Below are 21,292 nucleotides of genomic sequence, written 5' to 3'. Positions count from 1 at the left end.
GCCATCAAGGATGTGTGGGGCGGGGGGAAGAGGGAGAGAGAGAGAGGAAGGGAGGAGAAGAGACTGTAGGGAGAGGGGACACAGGTGTAGACATTCAGGATGAGCATCACCACCTGGCAGAGTGACCTCACCCTGCGTCACGCTGCCCTGAACCAGCCCCAGGTGGGTGCTGCTGAGTGTCTGGCCCCTGCTGGATGGTGGACATTCCCTTTCTTCTCCCTGGTCTGGGGACAAACAGCTCATCCCCTGCCCAGGCCTGCCTGTCTCTGACCGCACCCAGCGCAGCTGTCAGCCTGTCTGTCACTGGGCCAGTCCCCACCAGGGAACAGGAAGTGCTTCCCACATCCGGCTCTGCCACCCACCCGGTGACTTGTGGTCACTGAGCCCAGCAGCCAGAGAGAGAATTTCTGAAAAGACTCACAGACGTGTAATTAAAATCTCAGTGTTGGGTTTTGGGGGAGGCTCTGGGTGGCTCCTGCCCCCGCTTTCTGGAAACACAGATTTTGAGTGTTTGAAAGTGACAGGAGGCCTGAGTGAGCTGCCCTAAATAGACTGTCCTGGGTACTTCTGGGCATCAGGGAAGCATGGGGTTTATTGTGCATCCAAGGCCCAGCCCCCCGCCTCCAGGTGGCCCCTTGGTTACCCTTGCCAGCCAGTATCTTCCTTGCCCCTCCAGGCGTTGTTCTCCCACACCCTCAACCACACCCCTCCCCCGCTGCCCTGACACAGGCCCCCACTGACCAGACCCCAAAGTGTTCAGCCAGAGTTCCTGCAGGACTTAGCACACCCCATTCCCCTACAGTTAATCTGGGGCGGCCCCTGCACTTCCATACCTGTGTGTACAAGGCCACCTCTGCATAGATTCCCTCCTTTCTGCCTCTTCCAGCCCCTCCTCTGCCCCCAGACTCCATGCCAGCCTTCTGGACCAGATCAGACATCTCCTCTGGGAAGCCTGCTTAGATCCCACCACCCTGGTCTGTGCTAGGACCTGACTAGAACCCCCAGGAACTGTTACTCCTGCTTTGGTCTCATTCCAGCCCTGCCTCCCTCTGGTCCTCTGCCTCCTCCACCTTGTTCCAGAAGCCTCCTCCCACCCTTCCTCTATGTGGAGTCTGTGGTTACCTCCCTACCCATGTCCCCTGCTCCTCAGCTCCAGGTCTTTATTCACCCAGGTTCCCTCTTCTGTAGCAACCTTCTCCCTGGACATCATGGCCGTCACCCTTCAAGTTCCAATCCAGAGTCCCCGCACACTCCCACATGTCCCAGCTCTATGCTGCTGAGATGCCCTCAGGGTCTCCCAGTCACCACCCCACCTTTCTGTCTGTCTCCCCAGAGCAATGGCACGGCCTCTGCCTCCTCTGTGAGGCCCAGAGCTGGGAGGACAGAGTGGGACAGGCAGGGCCAGGAATGGAAGCTGCCCTGGGTGTGAGGTATTGTGTGGGAGCCTTGTGGGGGGCCAGCCTCGAGGGCCTGGCTCCCCCAAGCGGCATAGCTGGGAGCAGCCCCTTGGCTGTCCCTCTGCTGCCCACCTTGCAGCCAAGTGACAGGCTGCTTTGTCTTGCAGTGGAGCGTGACTGCACACTGGGGCTCCCAGAGCCGCACTGGAAGGAGTTCCTCTTTGACCTGACCCAGATCCCGGCAGGGGAGGCAGTCACAGCTGCCCAGTTCCGCATCTACAAGCTGCCCAGCAGCCGCCCACTCAACCAGACCCTCCACATCAGCGTGTTCAAGGTGGTCAGGGAGCTCACCAACAGGTGCGGCCCCAGCGTGCTTCCGGGCCAGCCTGCACTGTATCGCCCAGCCTGGGAGCAACTTCCTGGAGAACAGGGGTATCCCGGGAGCACCCCTGGGGCAGGAGGGACACTTGGCCCCCAGACCCGCAGGGAGGCCCATCCTCTGGCTTGGCTTCTAGTCCCTACCCTGCTGTCCTGGCTGTGGAGCCAGAGAGGGCATTGAGGTCCTGAGCCTCAGTTTCCCTGTGTGCACGTGGGTACAACAACACTTTGTACCGAAGATGCAGTGCTGTTTTGGCAGCATGGGTACTGCAGTGAGCATGATGCAGAGAGGCTCATAGGCCTGGCCCAGAGCTGGGGGATGGGCTCACTGCAGGGCCCCCAGGGGGTGCTAGGGACACAAAGGCAGCTGTGCAGGCCTCTGCCCTCTGTTAATTGTTGTTTCGTGTCCACAGGGAGTCTGACTTGTTGTTTTTGGATCTTCAGACGCTCCAAGCTGGGGACGAGGGCTGGCTGGTGTTGGATGTGACAGCAGCCAGTGACCGATGGTTGCTGAACCGTAATCAGGACCTGGGACTCCGCCTCTATGTGGAAACAGAGGATGGTAAGACTTGGGCTCAGCATATGCTCTTCTGGGGGCTCCTCCAGCCTGGGGCCATATGCACAGCTGCAGCTGCTCCTTGGCGTGGAGCCACACCTTTGTCCACTGTTCCTTTTTGGGGGGTTGATCCTGCCGCACTGTGGTGGTGTTTGAGCTGAGAGGGCACAGTAGGGCAGCAGAGGCCCCATCCACGTGACTCCCTCCTGTCCTGCAGAACCAGCTCAGAGCTGCTGAGCGGTGGGTCCATGTCTTTTCTCTCCAAGAAGCTTGTGACCTTTCTATTCTCAGGAGCAGTCATCTACACTGAGTTTCTTTACTTCTTTCTTCTTTCCTGGCTTCCTTACTTTCTGTCTTTCTTTTTCTAGATTTATTTATTTATGATAGAGATAGGAAGAGAAAGACCAGATATCACTCTGGCACATGTGCTGCCAGGGATTGAACTCAGGACCTCATGCTTAAAAGCCCAATGCTTTACCCACTGTGCCATCTCCCAGACCACTATACTGGGAGTTTTTCTCGGCCAGGGTATGAGCCCACCTGGACCTGGGCGCCTTGCAGGTTACTTACTTTCCAGGCATCTGTAGAGTGCAGGCCAGACATTCATTCATTCAGCAGAGATTTGGGTGGGGGCCTAGGTAGTGGGGGTAGAAAGGCTGCAGGTTGTCATGAGGTTGTCTGAGATGCAGAGGGGCTGCCCTGCTGGATGGATCAGACAGGAGAAAGCAGGGGACAGAGGGCAGGTGGGACCCCGATCTAGGGGAAGAGAGGCAGCTGGTGGAGCTTTGGGGAGCTGATTGTTTTAGCAGCAGTGACACCTCTGAGTCAGGTATCTTCTGAGGCAGCCCTCCACGATGTGTAGCATCACCCCCAGTTTTCAGTGAGGGCTGTGTACAGAGATGTTCCTCTCTGACAGGCAGTGGAGGGGGAGGACACGCTACTTAGTGGAAGGCCTCAGCCAGGAGACCAGGTTCATAAGAGCACATCCTGGAAGTTCTGTGTCACGGGAGCATGTGTTGGGGTGAGCCTGCCCTTTTCTGGGCAGCCTTCCTGCCAAGGAGCCGTAACCCTGTCAGACCATAAGAAAAAAACCAGACAGGTCCAGCTAAAGGTCATCACAACCCCTGACAAGTACCTTGCAGAACTGGCTGGGTCATCAGCAACAAGTAAAAGCTGAGCAATTATTACAGCCCAGATGAACCTGAGGAATAGCAGCAAGGAAATGCCACATGGAATCCTGGAAGTCTGTCTTGTAGGACATGGCAACAACTAATAAGATCCAAATAAATAATAATGTGTGGCAAATAAGTAGCAAATATGCTTGATTGATTGTTGGGCTGTGACACGTTTACCATAGCTATTTACTTATTTGATTTTAGCTTTGTTTAACGAGTGAGAAAGTGCCAGAGCATCACTCTGGTATATACAATGCTGAGGGATCTAACTTGGGATATTAAGTTTGCAATTTCTTTGCTATACCACTGTATTATCTCTCTGACTGCATGCCATAGCAATTCAGATGCTAGTATTTTGAAGACAAACTGTGTCCAGACCCCTCACAGGCATCAAGCAAAACACCTACTTCATCTGCTCTTATGAGGGGGGAAGCGGGGGGGGGGGGGGAAGAGGTGCTCTTCTAGCACCAGTACTGGGAAGTTGAACTGGAACTGAAACCGGGGCACTGGGCTGAGCAAATCCTTGTAGTGGGACCAAAGTGCCCACCTTTATATCCCTATGGAGTTCAGGACCATGGTTCAGGAAGTAAGCACCCCAATCAGGTATATAAGCATGGCACCATACCACCATTAGTCATCCAAGGGAGCTGGGGGAGTTTCCTGGGCGCCCTATCTGTTGGAGCTCACCATCATGCAGAGTTTGCTTTGGTGAAAGGGTGGAAAGCCCATCATGCAGCAATCATCATCTTCAGGAAAAGCACTTGGAGTTTCAACCTGCTGTGTGCAAAGTTGCAGAAATCCCAGAAGTTAAGGTCGAAGAGATTATGGATGTGGTAACGTCTGCCCCAGAAGCTGCTATGTTCCTAATGCTTATGTAGGGATGGGTGAGATAGGGGGTGTGAGAAAGGAATTGAGCAGAAAGAGGAAGATGGGAAAGCCCAGTCTGCAGTGACCCAAGGACACGAGCATCAGGCAGCTCTTGAATTTCAGGTTGTCATCTAGGCCAGCTGCAGCACTGGAGCCCAAAATAATTGTTCATCTCCACAGTGAAAGTGTAACGCTAGCCTTGGGTTCATTTTCATTAAGGATGAAGTGAGTGCAGGTCTCACCAGTGTGGACAAGCAGACATTTGTCACATTTGTGACATTTGTCCTGGGGGCAGTTCTTTCTCTGTTGATGATTCATTTGTCACAATTCCAGGGGGACACTTAAGCCTCACCCTGTTAAGAGGTATGTTGTTGGGGGTCGGGCGGTGGCGCAGTGGGTTAAGCACATCTGATGCAAAGCGCAGGGACCGGCGTAAGGATCCCGGTTCGAGCCCCCGGCTCCCCACCTGCAGGGGAGTCGCTTCACAGGCGGTGAAGCAGGTCTGCAGGTGTCTGTCTTTCTCTCCCCTTCTCTGTCTTCCCCTCCTCTCTTCATTTCTCTCTGTCCTATCCAACAACGAATTGCGTCAACAGGGCAATAATAATAATAATAATAACCACAACGAAGCTACAACAAGGGCAACAAAAGGGGGGAAAAAATGGCCTCCAGGAGCGGTGGATTCATGGTGCAGGCACCGAGCCCAGCAATAACCCTGGAGGAGAAAAAAAAAAAAAAAGAGGTATGTTGTTTTTCAAGTAACCTGGCTAGTTGGATGATCCCCAGAAAGAAGGTGAAAGGAATGGGGTGTGTGTGTGTGTGTGTGTGTGTGATGGATTTGGGGTCCTGAGGCAAGACCAGGATGGTAGCCACACAGCACACTGCATGAAGAGTAATGGACCCAAAGCTTTGAGGAAATGTACATACAAGCTACTGACTGGGAAGCTTATGTGGACTGAAGAAGCATTTGAGGTGCCCAAGAAGAGAGGGCTGACACTGACTGAGCAATGGGCTGAGGGATGAGGAGGGCTTGACAACGGGAGATATCAAGAAGCACAGAGAGCCTTTTTCATCTCCCCAACCCTCTGATGCAGACAGTGGATTACAGCCTAACTCAGGCAGGAAACAGTCTCAGAGCATGTGTTTTTCATTGTGAACTCAGATCGCATCCAGTGAAGGTTGGTAATCACACTTGCACATTACACAGTCTGATCAGATTCTCTCAGAGACCCAGACTTTCTATCATTAGGTAGACTTTGTTCTCTCAAGAGGAATATGACTGGAATTAAAAGAAAAAAGAAAAACAGACATTGTATATGTTCTGTACACCACTGAGGAACCACTACTGAGCTCATTGAATACTCACTTCACTGACTGATGTTTAGGTTAAATCCTATGCAGTTTGAGATGATCTTGTAAGATTTTGTTGAAGTGCTTTCCAGGCACAGGGTGGTGGTGAACTTGGTTGAGCACACATGTTACAGTGCACAGGATTGCGGTTCAATCTCCTGGCCCCCACCTGCAAGGGGAAGTTTCATGAGTGGTGAAGCAGTGTTGGAAGTGTCTTTTTTTTTTTTTGCCTCCAGGGGCTCGGTGCCTGCACCACAAATCCACTGCTCCTGGGGGCCATTCCCCACCTTTTTTTTGGCCCTTGTTGTTATTGTCATTGTTGTCATCACTGCTGCTGTTGGATAGGACAGAGAGAAACCGAGAGAAGAGGGGAAGACTTGGGGAATGTTATGCATGTACAAACTATTGTATTTACTGTTGAATGTAAAACATTAATTCCCCAATAAAGAAATAAATTAAAAAAAAAAAAAAGAAGAGGGGAAGACAAAGAGGAGGAGAGAAAGATAGACACTTACAGACCTGCTTCACCACTTGTGAAGCAACCCCCCTACATGTGGGGAGCTGGGGGCTTGAACCAGGATCTTTGAGCCAGTCCTTGCGCTTTGTACCATATGCACTTAACCCGCTGTGCTGCCACCGATCCCTAAAGTGTCTCTTTCTGTTTCCACCTTCCCTCTTAATTTTTTCCGTCTCTATAAAATAAGTCTAAATAAAATAATAAAAATAGGTGTTTTTCCTTATCAATGAATCATGAAATAGTTTAAAGAAAGAAAAAAAAGTATATTCTATGACATATGTGTCACAACTAATGGAGAACCTGGTCCATACCTGGGTTTTCTAGGCTTCCTTAGTGTCCTGCAGGGTCACACCAAGATCATACCCATGACTTCAGGGCGAGGTGATACATAAACTCTACTGAAGGACCAAGTGGCATCCAAAGCAGAAAGAAGCCTTGAGGAGAGATGGGAACAATCTTCTCCAGACCATTTGCAAAGGGGATTTAAATCATGAGTTCCAGGGAGTCAGGCGGTAGCACAGCAGGTTAAGTGCAGGTGGCGCAAAGCTCAAGGACCCCATAAGGATCCCGGTTCGAACCCCCGGCTCCCCACCTGCAGGGGAGTTGCTTCACAAGCAGTGAAGCAGGTCTGCAGGTGTCTATCTTTCTCTCCCCCTCTCTATCTTCCCCTCCTCTCTCCATTTCTCTCTGTCCTATCTAACAATGACGACATCAATAACAACAACAATAATAACTATAACAATAAAACAACAAGGGCAACAAAAGGGAATAAATAAATAAATATATTTTTTAAAAAAAGAGTTCCAGCTCCTGCCTGGGAAAGGGACAGGGCAGTTGAGGTGCCAAGGTAATTAAGTCCTGATGGGATGTGAACTGGGAGGTGGCACAGTAGATAAGATTTTGAACTTTTTTTTTTTTTAGATAAGACAGAGAGAAATGGAGAGAGGAAGGGAAGACAGAGAGGGGGAGAGAAAGACAGACACCTGCAGACCTGCTTCACCGCCTGTGAAGGGACTCCCCTGCAGGTGGGGAGCTGGGAGCTCGAACCGGGATCCTTATGCTGGTCCTTGTGTTTTGTGCCACATGAGCTTAAGCCGCTGCGCTACCGCCCGACTCCCTGAACTCTTTTTTAAAGACATTTTATTATCTTTATTTATTTACTGGATAGAGACATCCAGAAGTTGAGAGGGGAGGGAGAGATAGAGAGGGAGAAAGACACCTGCAGGCTTGCCTCACCACTCACAAAGCGTTTCCTTTGAACCCAGGTCCTTCCATATAGTAACATGTGCACTCAACCAGGTGTGCCCCCATCTGGCCCCTAGATTTTTGAACTCTCAAGCATGACATTGTGAGTTCAATCCCTGGCATCACATGTGCCAGAGTGATGCTCTGGTTTTTCTCTCTCTTCATAAATAAACAATTTAAAAAGAAAGAATGAATGAGGAGCCTGGTGGTGGTGCACGTGATTGAACACACATATTACAATGCACAAAGACCTGGGTTCGAACCTCCAGACTCCACCTGCAGGAGGAAAGCTTTGCAAGTGGTGAAGCAATATTGCAGGTGTTTCTCTGTTTCTCTCCCTCTTTCTCACCCCCTTCCTTCTCGATTTTTGGCTGTCTTTATTCAATAAAGTTAATAAAGTAATAATAATAAAAAGAATGAATAAATGAATGAATGACTGAATGGAAGAAAGGTGACTGGGAAGTAGCTTAGTGGTAGAATTCATCTCTTGCATATATGAGACCCCAGATTTGACCCCCAGCTGTACATGTGATGGGGTTAACTCTCTCAAACTCACATAATAAGTGAATAAATAAGAAATTGGGGCAGACTGGAGGTCTCAGGGGTTCCATTGAACCAGGGCAGCAGCATCTTCCATCCAGGCATAAGGGAAAGGTCAGAGTGATCACATCTGGAAGCTTGTGCCTCACCATCTGCAAAGGGGACAGCACACCTGCCAGCTCCTTCCCCAGCTCAGTTACAGAGGCAGGGGTCTTGTGGCCCTGAGGTTCCTGAAGCTCCCACCTTTTTAGTTTTATATGTACTGCATATGAGGGGAAAAGATTCATGAGAGACAAAGAAGAGGAGAAAGAGACAGGCCAGACTATTTCTCTGGTACATGAGTGGTGGGGATGGAAGTAGGAACCTCATATATGAAAATCTGACATTTTGCTAATTGACCTATTTCCCCAGTCACAAAATTCCCCCTTTCTAAAAGGGGCCTGCCAGAGCTGAATGCTTTGTGGTGTATCATTTAGACAGACTGGAATTAGGGAATCCTGTCCAAAGCACAGTTGATGGGAGTCGGAGCTCTGGGTTCTAGAAGATCAGAGGGTCCTCTTTCTTTCCTTTTTTCTTCCTTCCTTCCTTCCTTTTTTTCTTTCTTTTTTTTTTTCTTCAGGGGGTCCTTTTTCAAGGCCTGCCAGCTTCTTCTGGTAGAAGAGATATTAGCCCCTTACTGATGTCAGCCCCACTTCTGCAGTGTGCTGGGAAAGGCTGGGCATAGCATGACTGTTGGTCTGGAACCTTGAAAACTTGCTGCTCTCACTGGGCCTCTGTTTCTGCTTCTGTAAAATAAGAATCTGGGGGTAGGAGTAGACAGCATAATGGTTATGCAAACAGACTGTTGTATCTGAAGCTCTGAAGTCCCAGGTTCAGTCCCCCACACCACCATAAGCCAAAGCTGATCAGTGCTCTGGAAAAAATAAAAGAAAGGGGGAAAAGGGGGAGGAGTGGGCACCGCGGGTTAAGCACACCTAGCGCGAAGCGCAAAGACCCACCTAAGGATCCTGGTTCAAGCCCCTGGCTCCCCACTTGTAGGGGGGGGTTGCTTCACAGGCAAACAGAAAGGAAAGGAAAGGAAAGGAAAGGAAAGGAAAGGAAAGGAAAGGAAAGGAAAGGAAAGGAAAGGAAAGAAGAATCTGGGATTAGTTGTTTCCAAGGCTGCTCCTCAGACTCACCTGGCCTGAGAAAGGCTCCTCCAGGTTCCTGGCACCCAGCACAGATCTGGCTCAGGAAGCTCCTCCAGGATCTGTTGCCTCACTGATCTGATGCCACTCTCTCTGTGCCAGGGCCCCTTTTGTGAAAAGGAAAACAGCAAATGCAACCATAAGGAAAGGATGCCCACACCTGCCCCTTGGTGACAGGGCTCCCCAGGGACTCACAGCACAGGTGGCAGCACACAGGCCTGGAGGGCTGCTTGGCCAAGGCTGCCTGTATGCCAGCCAGGCTGTGGAGCTCCACTTCTGAGCTGCTTGCACCCCCCTATTGCCTCTTTCTCCTGTGTGCAGGGCCCTCCCCTCTGCCCAGTGGGATCACTGCATCTCCTGGCTCTGCTGCTTCCTTATGACCCAAACTCTGCCAAGTGGCTTCTCTCTGGGCCTTCTGCCCCTCAGATCCCTCAGCTGCCTGTCGTTCCCAGCAGGGTGCTCCTGAGTGGAGCCTCTAAAGGGATGAGCAGGTGTTCCTGACAGGTGATTTCAGAGGGTGAAGGTTAGTCTGTGGATTGGTTAGTTGTTCTGTCAACTCTGGCTCCTGGTGTAAAGTACAGAGGCCTGAGGGCTGACCTTTGAGCAGGGCTGTGGGTGGGGCTGACCATGCCCTTGACCTGCTGCTGGAGCAATATATATGTTTATTTATATACATATATGTGCACTGTATGCAAGAGCACATTTGTGTGTTTGTGTACATGCTACCTCTGCTTGTGTAAACATGTGTGTCAAAGTTTGCAGCATTGAAGTAACATGTGAAGATAGAACCGTTAGCACTGTCAGGAATCATAAAATGAGGGGCTAGGGAGATAACATAATGGGTATGCAAAAGGTTTTCATGCATGGGGCTAAATCCCCAGCACCACCATAAACCAGAGCTGAGTAGGTCTCTGGAAACAAACAATTAACAACAACCAAAATAAAAGTCAAATGACTGAACAATTATGGTCTCTATCTAATATAAGTAATTCCAGTGATCCAGAAGGTAAAAGATAAAGCATTGGACTCTCAAGCATGAGGTCTCAAGTTCAATCCCTGGCAGCATATGGACCAGCGTGATGTATAGTTCTTTTTCTCTCTCCTCCTATCTATCTCATTAAAAAATTTAAATATATATATATATATATATATATATATATATATATATATATATCCCTAAAAAAATAAAGAGGTTCTATTGGGTTCTTAAATTTATACAAAGTCAGGAGTCAGGCAGTAGCGCAGCGGTTAAGTGCACGTGGCACAAAGCACAAGGACCAGCATAAGGATCCCAGTTCGAGCCCCCGGCTCCCCACCTGCAGGGGAGTCGCTTCACAGGCAGGTGTCTATCTTTTTCTCCCCGTCTTTGTCTCCCCTCCTCTCTCAATTTCTCTCTGTCCTATCAAACAGCAACAACATCAATGGCAGCAATTACGATAATGACAACAACAACAACAACAAAAAAGGGGGGTGGAATGGCCTCCAGGAACAGTGGGTTTGTGGTGCAGGCATTGAACCCCAGCGATAACCCAGCAGGCAAAAAAAAAAAAATGTTTTCCTGTACATCTCTGTATTTCAAGTGGCTTCTTGATTATTTACTTGTCAAAGCAGTATTCATACAAGCCGGGTGTGTGATAGGTCCTGCCATGTAGGTTTGTACAGTTATACTCTAGGATGTCCACAGATTAATGCTAGCACCTAACAATGCTCAGAACACCTCCATGTCGTTAAATAACACATGGCTGTATAACATGCCTTTGAATAGATATACCATAACTTGTTTAGATACTGTTTCTCTCTAGAAATTTAGATTGTTTTCTGACTTTCTTTTTTTTTTTAATATTTATTTAATTATTTATTTTTGCCTCCAGGGTTATCACTGGGGCTCGGTACCTGCACCATGAATCCACTGCTCCTGGAGGCCATTTTTTCCCTTTTGTTGCCCTTGTTTTTTTTTTTAATATTTATTTATTAATTCCATTTTGTTGCCCTTGTTGTTTTTTATTGTTGTAGTTATTATTGCTGTCATCAAACCAGAGTCCTTAAGCTGGTCCTTGCACTTTGAGCCACGTGCGCTTAGCCCGCTGCGCTACCACCTGACCCCCAGGAAGACATTTTTTTTTTTCTTTTTAAATTTATTTCTTTATTGGGGAATTAATGTTTTACATTCAACAGTAAATACAATAGTTTGTACATGCATAACATTCCCCAGTTTCCCATTTAACAGTACAACCCCCACTATGTCATTCATCATCTTTCATGGACCTGTATTCTCCCCACCACTTTGGTGCAATATGCCAATTCCATTTCAGGTTCTACTTCTGTTTTCTTTTCTGATCTTGTTTTTCAACTTCGGCCTGAGAGTGAGATCATCCCATATTCATCCTTCTGTTTCTGACTTATTTCACTCAACATGATTTTTTCAAGGTCCATCCAAGATCGGCTGAAAACGGTGAAGTCACCATTTTTTACAGCTGAGTAGTATTCCATTGTGTATATAGACCACAACTTGCTCAGCCACTCATCTGTTGTTGGACACATGGGTTGCTTCCAGGTTTTGGCTATTACAAATTGTGCTGCCAAGAACAGATGTGTACACAGATCTTTTTGGATGGATGTGTTGGGTTCCTTAGGATATATCCCCAGGAGGGGAATTGCAGGGTCATAGGGTAGGTCCATTTTTAGCCTTCGGAGAGTTTTCCAGACTGTTCTCCACAGAGGTTGGACCAATTGACATTCCCACCAACAGTGCAGGAGGGTTCCTTTGACCCCACACCCTCTCCAGCATTTGCTGCTGTTACCTTTTCTGATGTATGACATTCTCACAGGAGTGAAGTGATATCTCATTGTTGTCTTGATTTGCATTTCTCTGACAATCAGAGACTTGGAGCATTTTTTCATGTTTTTCTCGGCCTTTTGGATCTCTTCTGTGGTGAATATTCTGTCCAAGTCCTCCCCCCATTTTTGGATGGGGTTATTTGTTGTCTTGTTGTTGAGTCTGGCAAGCTCTTTATATATGTTGGTTATTAAACTCTTATCTGATGTATGACATGTAAAGATCTTCTCCCATTCTGTGAGGGGTCTCTTGGTTTGGGTAGTGGTTTCTTTTGCTGTGCAGAAGCTTTTTAATTTGATGTAGTCCCATAGGTTTATACTTGCCTTAGTCTCCCAGGAAGACATTTTCATTAGTGAAGTCAAGTTTCCATGGCTAATGAGTATGCTTTCCATGACATCCTCAGTCTGCAAAAAAATCCTATTTGGGGTCTGGGTGGTGACATCTCTGGTTGAGTGTACATGTTACAATGTGCAAGGACCCAGGTTCGAGCCCCTGGTCCCCACCACAGAGGGAAAGCTTTGCAAGTGGTGAAGCAGAGCTGTAGATGTCTTTCTTTCCCTCTTTCTCTCTGCCTTTCTATCTCCCTCTGCCCTCTCTATTTCTGGCTGTCTCTATCCAATAAATAAAGATAATTAAAAAAATAAAAGTTTCAAAGAAATTCTATTTATTTATTATTATTATTATTTATTTTCCCTTTTGTTGCCCTTGTTGTTTTTCATTGTTGTTGTAGTTGTTGTTATTGATGTCATCATTGTTAGGACAGAGAAATGGAGAGAGGAGGGGAAGACAGAGGGGGAGAGAAAGATAGACACCTGCACACCTGCTTCACCGACTGTGAAGCGACTCCCCTGCAGGTGGGGAGCCAGGGGCTCGAACCAGAATCCTTGAGCCAGTCCTTGCACGTTGCACCACATGCGCTTAACCCGCTGCACTACCGCCTGACTCCCCCAGAAATTCTGTTTCTATATGTCTCACTATCCCTAAGCCAGGGTCTCCTCTTGTCTCTGCCATTCTTTCTGTTTTTAATGACTACGCCAGCCAGTGGAGAATGACCTTGATGGCCAGTGCTGTGGGATGAGTCTAATGCGGGTGGAACCTGCTCTGGGACTATGTTCGAGAGCCTAATTCCTCTGTGGCCCTGCTCCTGGGGTCTCTGCCGAGCAGGCTCTCACTCGGTCCTGCAGGAGGCTCACCCAGTGAGTATTCTATCCTGTGGCAACACCCCTAGAAATTATCTGGGCCTCATAGCTGTGAGAAGTAGGTGGGAGGGAGTCGGGTGGTAGCACAGCATGGCTAAGAACAAGGACCGGCATAAGGATCCTGGTTGGAGCCCCGGCTCCCCACCTGCAGGGGAGTCACTTCACAAATAGTGAAGCAGGTCTGCAGATGTCTCTTTCTCTCCCCCTCTCTGTCTTCCCCATCTCTCTCCATTTCTCTCTATCCTATCCAACAACAATAAAACAACAAGGGCAACAAAAAGGGAATAAAAAAAATATTTTAAAAAAGCAGGTGGGAGCCTGGCTGAGTCCCTGCAGAGGCCGGGCCACCCAGTGCCTCAGGCTCCTCAGTGGAGCATTAAATCCAGGGCAGAGGTGCAGCTTTGACTCCTGTGAGCTGCTTCCATGGCAGCGTCTATGGTTACTAAATAAAACCCTGCAGCCTAGGCTTCTCACTAGCTGCTCCTTCAGATCTGTCCCCTGGGGCTACCACTCCATCTTCAGATGAGGAAACTGAGGCACAGTGGGTCCCCTCAGCTCCTAGCCATCCAGGCCCACCAGCAGAGGACCCTGCTATGTCCCCGGACAGAGCCAGCACCCGAGTGACGCCCTCTCTCCTCTCTGTCTCAGGGCGCAGCGTGGATCCTGGCCTGGCTGGTCTGCTGGGGCAGCGGGCACCGCGCTCCAAACAGCCTTTCATGGTCACCTTTTTCAGGGCCAGCCCCAGCCCTGCCCGAGCCCCCCGGGCCGTGAGGCCCCTGAAGAGGAGGCTCCAGAAAAAAACCAACGAGCTGCCGCAGCAGAACAAGCTCCCAGGAATCTTTGGTGAGGTTGGGGTGGGGGGCTGAGGCTCAGGCTTCTAGGGGAGACTTGGGGGTGAGGACAGAGCCCTCAGGGACTCAGGGACTTCACCCTTCAGCCCACCCCCCCTAACCCCCAAGGGCCAGTCACTGCACCCTGCACCTCTGAGCACCTGCACCTACTGTCCCTGCCACTCAGAAGCCCCTCCTCTGCCCTCCCCTGGCTCCTGAACCTTTCCCAGAATCTCCTCAGAACCAGGTGCCCCTTCCTCCAGGCCGCACAGTCCTGGCACCTTGGCTCTGCCCAAGGGCCTGGGGGAACCACAGTTTAGGCAGAGACCCCCCCACCCCCCACCCCGGGCTGGGCCTGCCTCACCACCACAGGCCATACTTTCCTTCACCAGGAGCCCCTGGGGCATGGTGGGGGTGGGCAGTGAGGGCAGAGGGTCTCCAGAGGGGAGGAGGTGGAGCCTCTGCACAGTTGGGGTCCCTGGGCTGCTCACTGTGCCCAGGAGGCCAGAGGCTGAAAGTCAGAGTAGGCTGGGCACAGTGAGGGTGACTCAAGCTGGTCCTGGCCCAGCAGAGCCCCCTCCTTCATTTGCTCCACAAGGGTGCCCAGCAGGTGCTCCCTGCCCCGGGAGGCCCCAGGAAAGACCCTGCCCCTTTCCCTGCAGCTGCTGTCCAGGGCACCGAGGGCCAGCAGGTGTGCCGTCGGCATGAGCTCTACGTCAGCTTCCGGGACCTTGGCTGGCTGGTGAGCCCACACCCTCCTCCTCCTCCTTGCCTCCTTTTTCTTTTAAAGGTGTTTCCACTCACTTATTCAACGAGAGAGAGAGACAGAGAGACAGAGATGAGACGGAGAGCATTGTGTTGCCACATGCAGGGCAGGGACGGAGCTCAAGACCTCACACACGCCAGTCCTGGGCTCCACCATTGAGCCACCTCCCACATGCTCCTCTTCCTTTTGTAAATAAAATCCTGCCTCTTGGGGCCAGGCAGTGGCACACAAGACTAATTGCTCACATTACAGTATGCAAGGTCAAACCCTCAGTCCCCACCTGCAGGGGAAAGCTTCATAAGCGGTGAAGCAGGGCTGCAGGTGTTTCTCTGTCTATCTCCTTCTCTATCTCCTTCTCCCCTCTCAATTTCTGTTTATATTCAATAAATAAATAAAAACATTTTAAAAACCTATCTCAAGTTTATAGGTGGGTCTTTAGGAGGAGGGAGAATTAGGCTAGGAGGGCTTTATTTTCTTAGATTTCTTTCAGCTGTTCTCCGAGCTTCCTGAAGGAAACTTGTTACTTTTATAATGAAAAAATAATAATGTGATAGGGGTCAGGCAGTAGCACAGCAGGTTAAGCACACATGGCACAAAGCACAAGGACTGGCATAAGGATCCCAGTTTGAGTCCCCCGCTCCCTACCTGCTGGGGGGTCGCTTCACAGGTGGTGAAGCCACAGGTGGTGAAGCAGGTCTGCAGGTGTCTATCTTTCTCTCGCCCTCTCTGTCTTTCCCTTCTCTCTCCATTTCTCACTGTCCTATCCAACAATAATGACAGCAACCGGGTATGTGTGTGTGGGGAGAATACAGTTCCATGAAGGATGACAGAGGACCTAGTGGGGGTTGTATTATTATATGGGAAACTGGGGAATGTTATGCATGTACAAACTATTGTATTTACTGTTGAATGTAAAACATTAATTCCCCAATAAAGAAATTTAAAAAATGACAGCAATGACAACAGTAATAATAACAACAGTGATAAACAACAAGAGCAATAAAAGGGAAAAAATAGCCTCCAGGAGCAGTGGATTCGCACCGAGCCCCAGCAATAACCCTAGAGGCAAAATAATAATAATAATGTGAAAAACGAACAAAAATATATATGAGAATGGAGATGCCCTGAGTCCTCAGCTGTCAGGGCAGGGTGAGCAGTGGCTTGGCTGTAGCTGCAGGCCAAGAGCGCTGAGGACAGATGTGAAGGCCACACTGAGGACTGTCAGGGAATGGACGGGGGTTGGGGGGACTACGACAGCGTGTAGCCAGGCCTCTGGGTGTGAGGGCACAGGGGTGACCCTGAGTGGTGCTGTCAGTGGTGATGTCCCTGGACTGAGGGGACAGTAGAGGGCATGCGGGTGGGACTCACCTCCTCCATTCCCCCCCCAGGACTGGGTCATCGCCCCCCAGGGCTACTCGGCCTACTACTGTGAGGGGGAGTGCTCCTTCCCGCTGGGCTCCTGCATGAACGCCACCAACCACGCCATCCTGCAGTCCCTGGTCAGTACCATACCTGCCTGACCCTGGGAGGGGGTGCCGAGGGGGGCTCCTCAGGAGGGTGGTTAGCGGGAGCACTCCCGGGTCTCCCAGCTCTTTCCTGCGAACATGTGGAGTGACAGTCCCCCCAGGAGCAACTGAGCCCCGAGAGGCCCTGCTGTGCACACAGGCTTCTGATTCACACTGACTGGTTTGTGTACACACACACACACACACACACACACACTCATTCACTCGCGGTGCTGGGCACCACACCTGCACACAGGACATTTACAGGCCTGTGGCAGGACCCAGACTTAGTCATGGCTGCTCCAGGCCAGATGCTCAGCACATTCTTAGATGTGCATTCCTGCACTGCGTGCTACAGACACACAGACACTTAAACTCCTGTGCTACAGAGGCACGTGAGGCGAGTGTGTGCGTTCACTGCTCTGCACCAGGACCGGGGCTGCCGGGGCGTCCTGTTGGGCTCCTCTGGGCTTTGACTCCCACCTTTCTTTGACGAGGGAGGGATGTGCTGGGAGAAGGCCTTGTGCTCATGCCTCTGCCTGCCGCCCCTCCCTGCTGCCCAGGTGCATCTGATGAAGCCAGACGCCGTCCCCAAGGCGTGCTGTGCCCCCACCAAGCTGAGCGCCACTTCTGTGCTCTACTACGACAGCAGCAACAACGTCATCCTGCGCAAACACCGCAACATGGTGGTCAAGGCCTGCGGCTGCCACTGAGGCCTCTAGCCCGCTGCAGCGCCTCCCACAGCACCAGGCTGCTTTCCAGAGATGGGGCTTCCAGTGTTGTCATAGCTGGGGGTGGGAGGCGGTGAAGTCCAACAGGGAGGTGATCCCTGCTCAGGCCCTCTGCCCTTCCTTCCTCTGGGGTCTGCAGGAGACCGTGCCCCAGCACTGGCCCTGATGGTCTGGTGTACACACACTGACCCTAAGGTGCTGGCTGCTGAATGTGGTCAGTGGCAGTCTCAGGCCTGGTCCTCACCATCCTGGCCCTGACCATGTCCAAGGATCACCAGGAGCTTGAGGTTGCGCGATCAGGCCTCGTGCCTCATGTCTGTGTAGGAGCAGGGGTGTGGCCCTCCCCAGCGCAACACCAGCCACTTCTGGGGTGGAGCTGGGCATGCACATACCCCCAGTGGTTTGTCAACAGGTCCCCAGCCTCGCCCTTGAATAGTGAACACATTGGAGTAGGAATAAGCTGAATGGGCCTCAAGTTTAAAGCTGACGCTGGAAAAATGTTTCAGGACATGTGTTTTCTCTGGTCCTGGGCCTGCCTGGCAGTCTTCAGTCTGCGGAGTAGGTGTGACCCTTGATACAGTTTCCTGGGGGATTTCACTTCTTTCTGCTGCTTCTTCTGGGCTCAGCACTGGGCCAGAGCTATCTTGTAGCAGACAAAACCTGTGGTTGCAGTGGGTGACCCACACAGCTCAGATGCCACTACTGCCTGTACACAGCAGTGTTCAGCCTGGGTACTTCTTCCACTTCTGCACCTGGGCAGGGTCTCATTATTCTCAGCACACAACTCCAGGCCGCCAGCATGCAGAGCAGGAAGGAACGCACTCCCCACCTGCATGAGAATGCCACTAGAGTCCAGGAGTTAGGAAGAAGCAGGTCAGTGAAGTCTGCATCACCCTGTGTGCCCAGGAACCTTGTCCTGTGCCTTGAGGTCTGTCAGCCAAAGGAAAGGCCCCTGTTCCAGGAGAGTGACAGGCAGCAATTAGGCTGAGCTGGGTGGGGAGCTTCCTGGAAGCCACTGTTCTCCTTGGAGCCACTGGCAGCTGGAGTGTTTGTTTAATTTTTGACTTGCTAAGCCTATAATTTACCTGCTGGAACAGATAGGCTCTAGCTGCCTGTACCCTGAAATACCGAGTCATTAAAAGCAGATCCTGGGCCCACGCCTACCCGCAGGGACATAGGGATGAGCATCTCTGAAGTCTGCCTTCAGCCCTGGGGAGGGGCTCCAGAGTGTTTGGTGGGGCACTGGGGCCATGCTGCAGATAGCATCCCCTCCAGCTGGGCCTGGGAGGATCTAGGAAGCAAGTGAAGAGGTGTTGACTGCCCCCATGTATAGAGAGGATGGGCCCAGGCTGGGTATAAGGTGCCGAGCTCCCCACTAGCCTGAGGCTTCTAGCTTTGACTTTCAAGGATTGGACCAGGCCCTGGCTGGAACGTAGAGACTCCTCTTTCTCAACCACTGACTTGCTTGTGCCTGGACAAGTCCCCTTTCTGATCCCAGATTCAGTTTTTCATCTGTGACATGAGGACACAGGTCCCTCATCTCAAGAGGCTGCTCCAGTCAAAGCATCTGCTTCCCCTGCTGCCCTTCTCCACACTCACAGAGCAGGAGGTGGCCAGGACATGGCACCTGCCACTTCAGAACCTGACTTAACAGCTGTCCTCCAGCATCAAGGACAGTGCAGGCCTGGAAAATCTTCTGACAGATGTCAGTATTTGGTCTCTTCAATGGTTTGGGGGCACCAGGAAAGTTTGTGAAGTCACCGTTTTGAAGATGTGGACTCCGTTGGTCTCAGCCATCAGGCGTATAGAACAGAACATAAGAATCATGCTGTGACTCCCTTTTCATGCAGTGAAGATGGAAGTACAGCAGTCCTGGCCTTCCTGCAGACTTCAGGCACCACCAGAAGGCCTGCCTCTAAGTGAGATCAAATAGAAGAAGCCTCCGAGCAGGTTGAAAATTAAAGAAGCCAAGCCGACAAGGCTACCATGTTCAGTAGCCAAGCTCATTTTGGCTCTCTGCTCACCTTTGGCAGTGATTCAGCTTATGCTCAAACCTTCGGGTTAGAAGCATGAATAAGGGCAACCAACTCAGTCTCGCTGGCTGCAAAGCAAATGCTACAGGAAGGGTGAATGTGGAACAATGGTGAGAGTCACCACAGGTGGCAGAGTGCTCTGTCTGCCTCACCCCAGTGCCTTGGGGTCATGGATACAACAAATATTCTTTTGTGTCTACACAGGCAAGTGGGTAGCTCGATTCAAGAAATACTCTGCAGCTCCACAGGAGAGTGAGAAAGGAGAGCGTGTCTTTTGGAGCCAGTAGGCCTAGTCTGAAACTGCCTTCAGCCTTTTGTTGATCTGTTTGTCCACACTCTTGTGGGGCCCTCGTGGGGCACTGACCTCTTTGCATCATATCTGCACTTGTCTGGGATGAATAGCATCACTTTGTACTCTTGCCCTAAATGAATTTGCAATATTGGGCCTCCCATGTGCCTTCTTGTTAAAAAAAAAAAAAATCTACTTCTGAATGTGTCCAGGAAGTGCCGCTATATTTTCTTCAAAGCTGTGTTTCCCCTATAAGGCTTAAATATGGTCTCTCTTGGGGTGAAGCTTGGAGGTACACCCCCCATGTCACTCTAGCAATGGCCAGCACTCTGCCGAGGACATGGCTGTATTATGATATCCCCAATCACTTTACTCCACCCCATCCCACTGGAACAGGGGGATTCTCTCCTTAGAAAGTCTTGAGCAAACATTTATTTGGCCTTTTTTTTTTTTCTCCAAGCTTCTCTCTCACTTAAGAAAATACCATATTAGGGGCCGGGTGGTGATGCACCTGGTTAAGTGAACGTCATATTACCATACACAAGGACCAAAGTTCAAAGCCCCCTGTCCCCACCTGCAGGGTGAAAGCTTCATGAGTGGTGAAGGAGTGCTGCAGGTGTATCTCTCTCTCTCCTGCTCTCTCAATTTCTCTCTGTTCTAAAGAAAAGGAATAAAAGAGGTTAAGAAAAGACGACATGGAGGGCCGGGTGGTGGCGCACCTGGTTGAGCACATGTATTACAATGCTCAAGGCCCCAGGTTTGAGCCCGTGGTCCCCACATGCAGGGGGAAAGCTGTGCGAGTGGTGAAGCAGGGCTGCAGGTGTCTCTCTCCCTCTCATCCCCCTCCCTCTTGATCTCTGGCTGTCGCTATCCAATAAATAAAGATAATAATGAATTTTTAATAAAGAAAATACTACATGGATGCTAAGGAAAATTATCTAAAATGATAAATTAGTGGTCCAGGAGGTGGCGAAGTGATAAAGCTTTGGATTCTCAAGCATGAGGTCCTGAGTTCAGTCCCTGGCAGCACATGTGCCAGAGTGATATCTGGTTCTTTCTCTCTCCTATCTTTCTCATAAATAAATAAATAAATAAAATCTTTAAAAAATATTTAAGGGAGTTGGGTGGTAGCACAGCAGGTTAAGCACACATGGCACGAAGCACAGGACTGGTGTAAGGATCCCAGTTCAAGCCCCCAGCTCCCCACCTGCAGGTCTGCAGATGTCTTTCTCTCCCCCTCTGTCTTTCCCTCCTCTCTCCATTTCTCTCTGTCCTATCCGACAACAACATCAATAATAACTACAACAATAAAACAAGGGCAACAAAAGGGAATAAATAAATAAAATAAAACTGAATCTTTAAAAAGAAAAAAACAAGATTACAAACTCATGTAGTCCCAATCACATATAAAGTAATAATTCCTTCCAGTTGTTTCTTCACACATACAGTTATCTTTCTGTGTAATATATGGGTGTTTACAAAGTTGGATCATACTCTGCACTGTTTGGTGATGTGATTTGTTCAATGATCTATTTTGACCCTTTTGTTATTAAATATTCTTGGAAACAATTTGTAGTAGCATCCCATCCTTTGATTTTTGTCACTTGTAAATCATTTATCGGTGGTGCCAGGTAGTAGCGCACATGGTTGAGCACACACATTACTGTGCATGAGGACCCAGGTTCAAACCCACGGTCCCCACCTGCAGGAGGGAAGCTTCACTAGCAGTGAAGGAGTGCTAGAGGTATCTCTCTCCCTCCCTCACCCCCACTTACTCTCTCTTTTCTGTCTTCCCTTCTCTCTCAATATCTCTGTCCTATCAATTAAAACTAATAAATACAAATTAAAAAATTAAACCATGTCAGGGGCCGGGTGGTAGTGCACCGGGTTAAGT

The 21,292-nt window shown here is 50.0% G+C and overlaps 1 protein-coding gene across 1 annotated transcript in view; it reads left to right on the top strand.

Annotated features, from left to right (window-relative positions):
* The window catches only part of LOC103117103 (bone morphogenetic protein 8A), a 46,671-nt gene extending 25,704 nt beyond the window's left edge, over positions 1 to 20,967 (top strand). The window contains exons 2-7 of the mRNA XM_060206154.1: positions 1,565 to 1,754; positions 2,189 to 2,337; positions 13,893 to 14,087; positions 14,737 to 14,816; positions 16,229 to 16,339; positions 16,909 to 20,967. Of these exons, the coding sequence (XP_060062137.1) occupies positions 1,565 to 1,754; positions 2,189 to 2,337; positions 13,893 to 14,087; positions 14,737 to 14,816; positions 16,229 to 16,339; positions 16,909 to 17,058 (875 nt within the window). The 3' untranslated portion in view covers positions 17,059 to 20,967. The remainder of the gene's footprint in view (positions 1 to 1,564; positions 1,755 to 2,188; positions 2,338 to 13,892; positions 14,088 to 14,736; positions 14,817 to 16,228; positions 16,340 to 16,908) is intronic.
* The last annotated feature ends 325 nt before the right edge of the window (positions 20,968 to 21,292 follow it).

This window comes from Erinaceus europaeus, chromosome 13 (genome assembly GCF_950295315.1).
Source record: "Erinaceus europaeus chromosome 13, mEriEur2.1, whole genome shotgun sequence".
Classification (NCBI taxonomy): Eukaryota; Metazoa; Chordata; class Mammalia; order Eulipotyphla; family Erinaceidae; genus Erinaceus; species Erinaceus europaeus.
The sequence above is the reverse complement of the archived record's forward strand: the minus strand, read 5'-3'. Positions and strand labels throughout refer to the sequence as shown.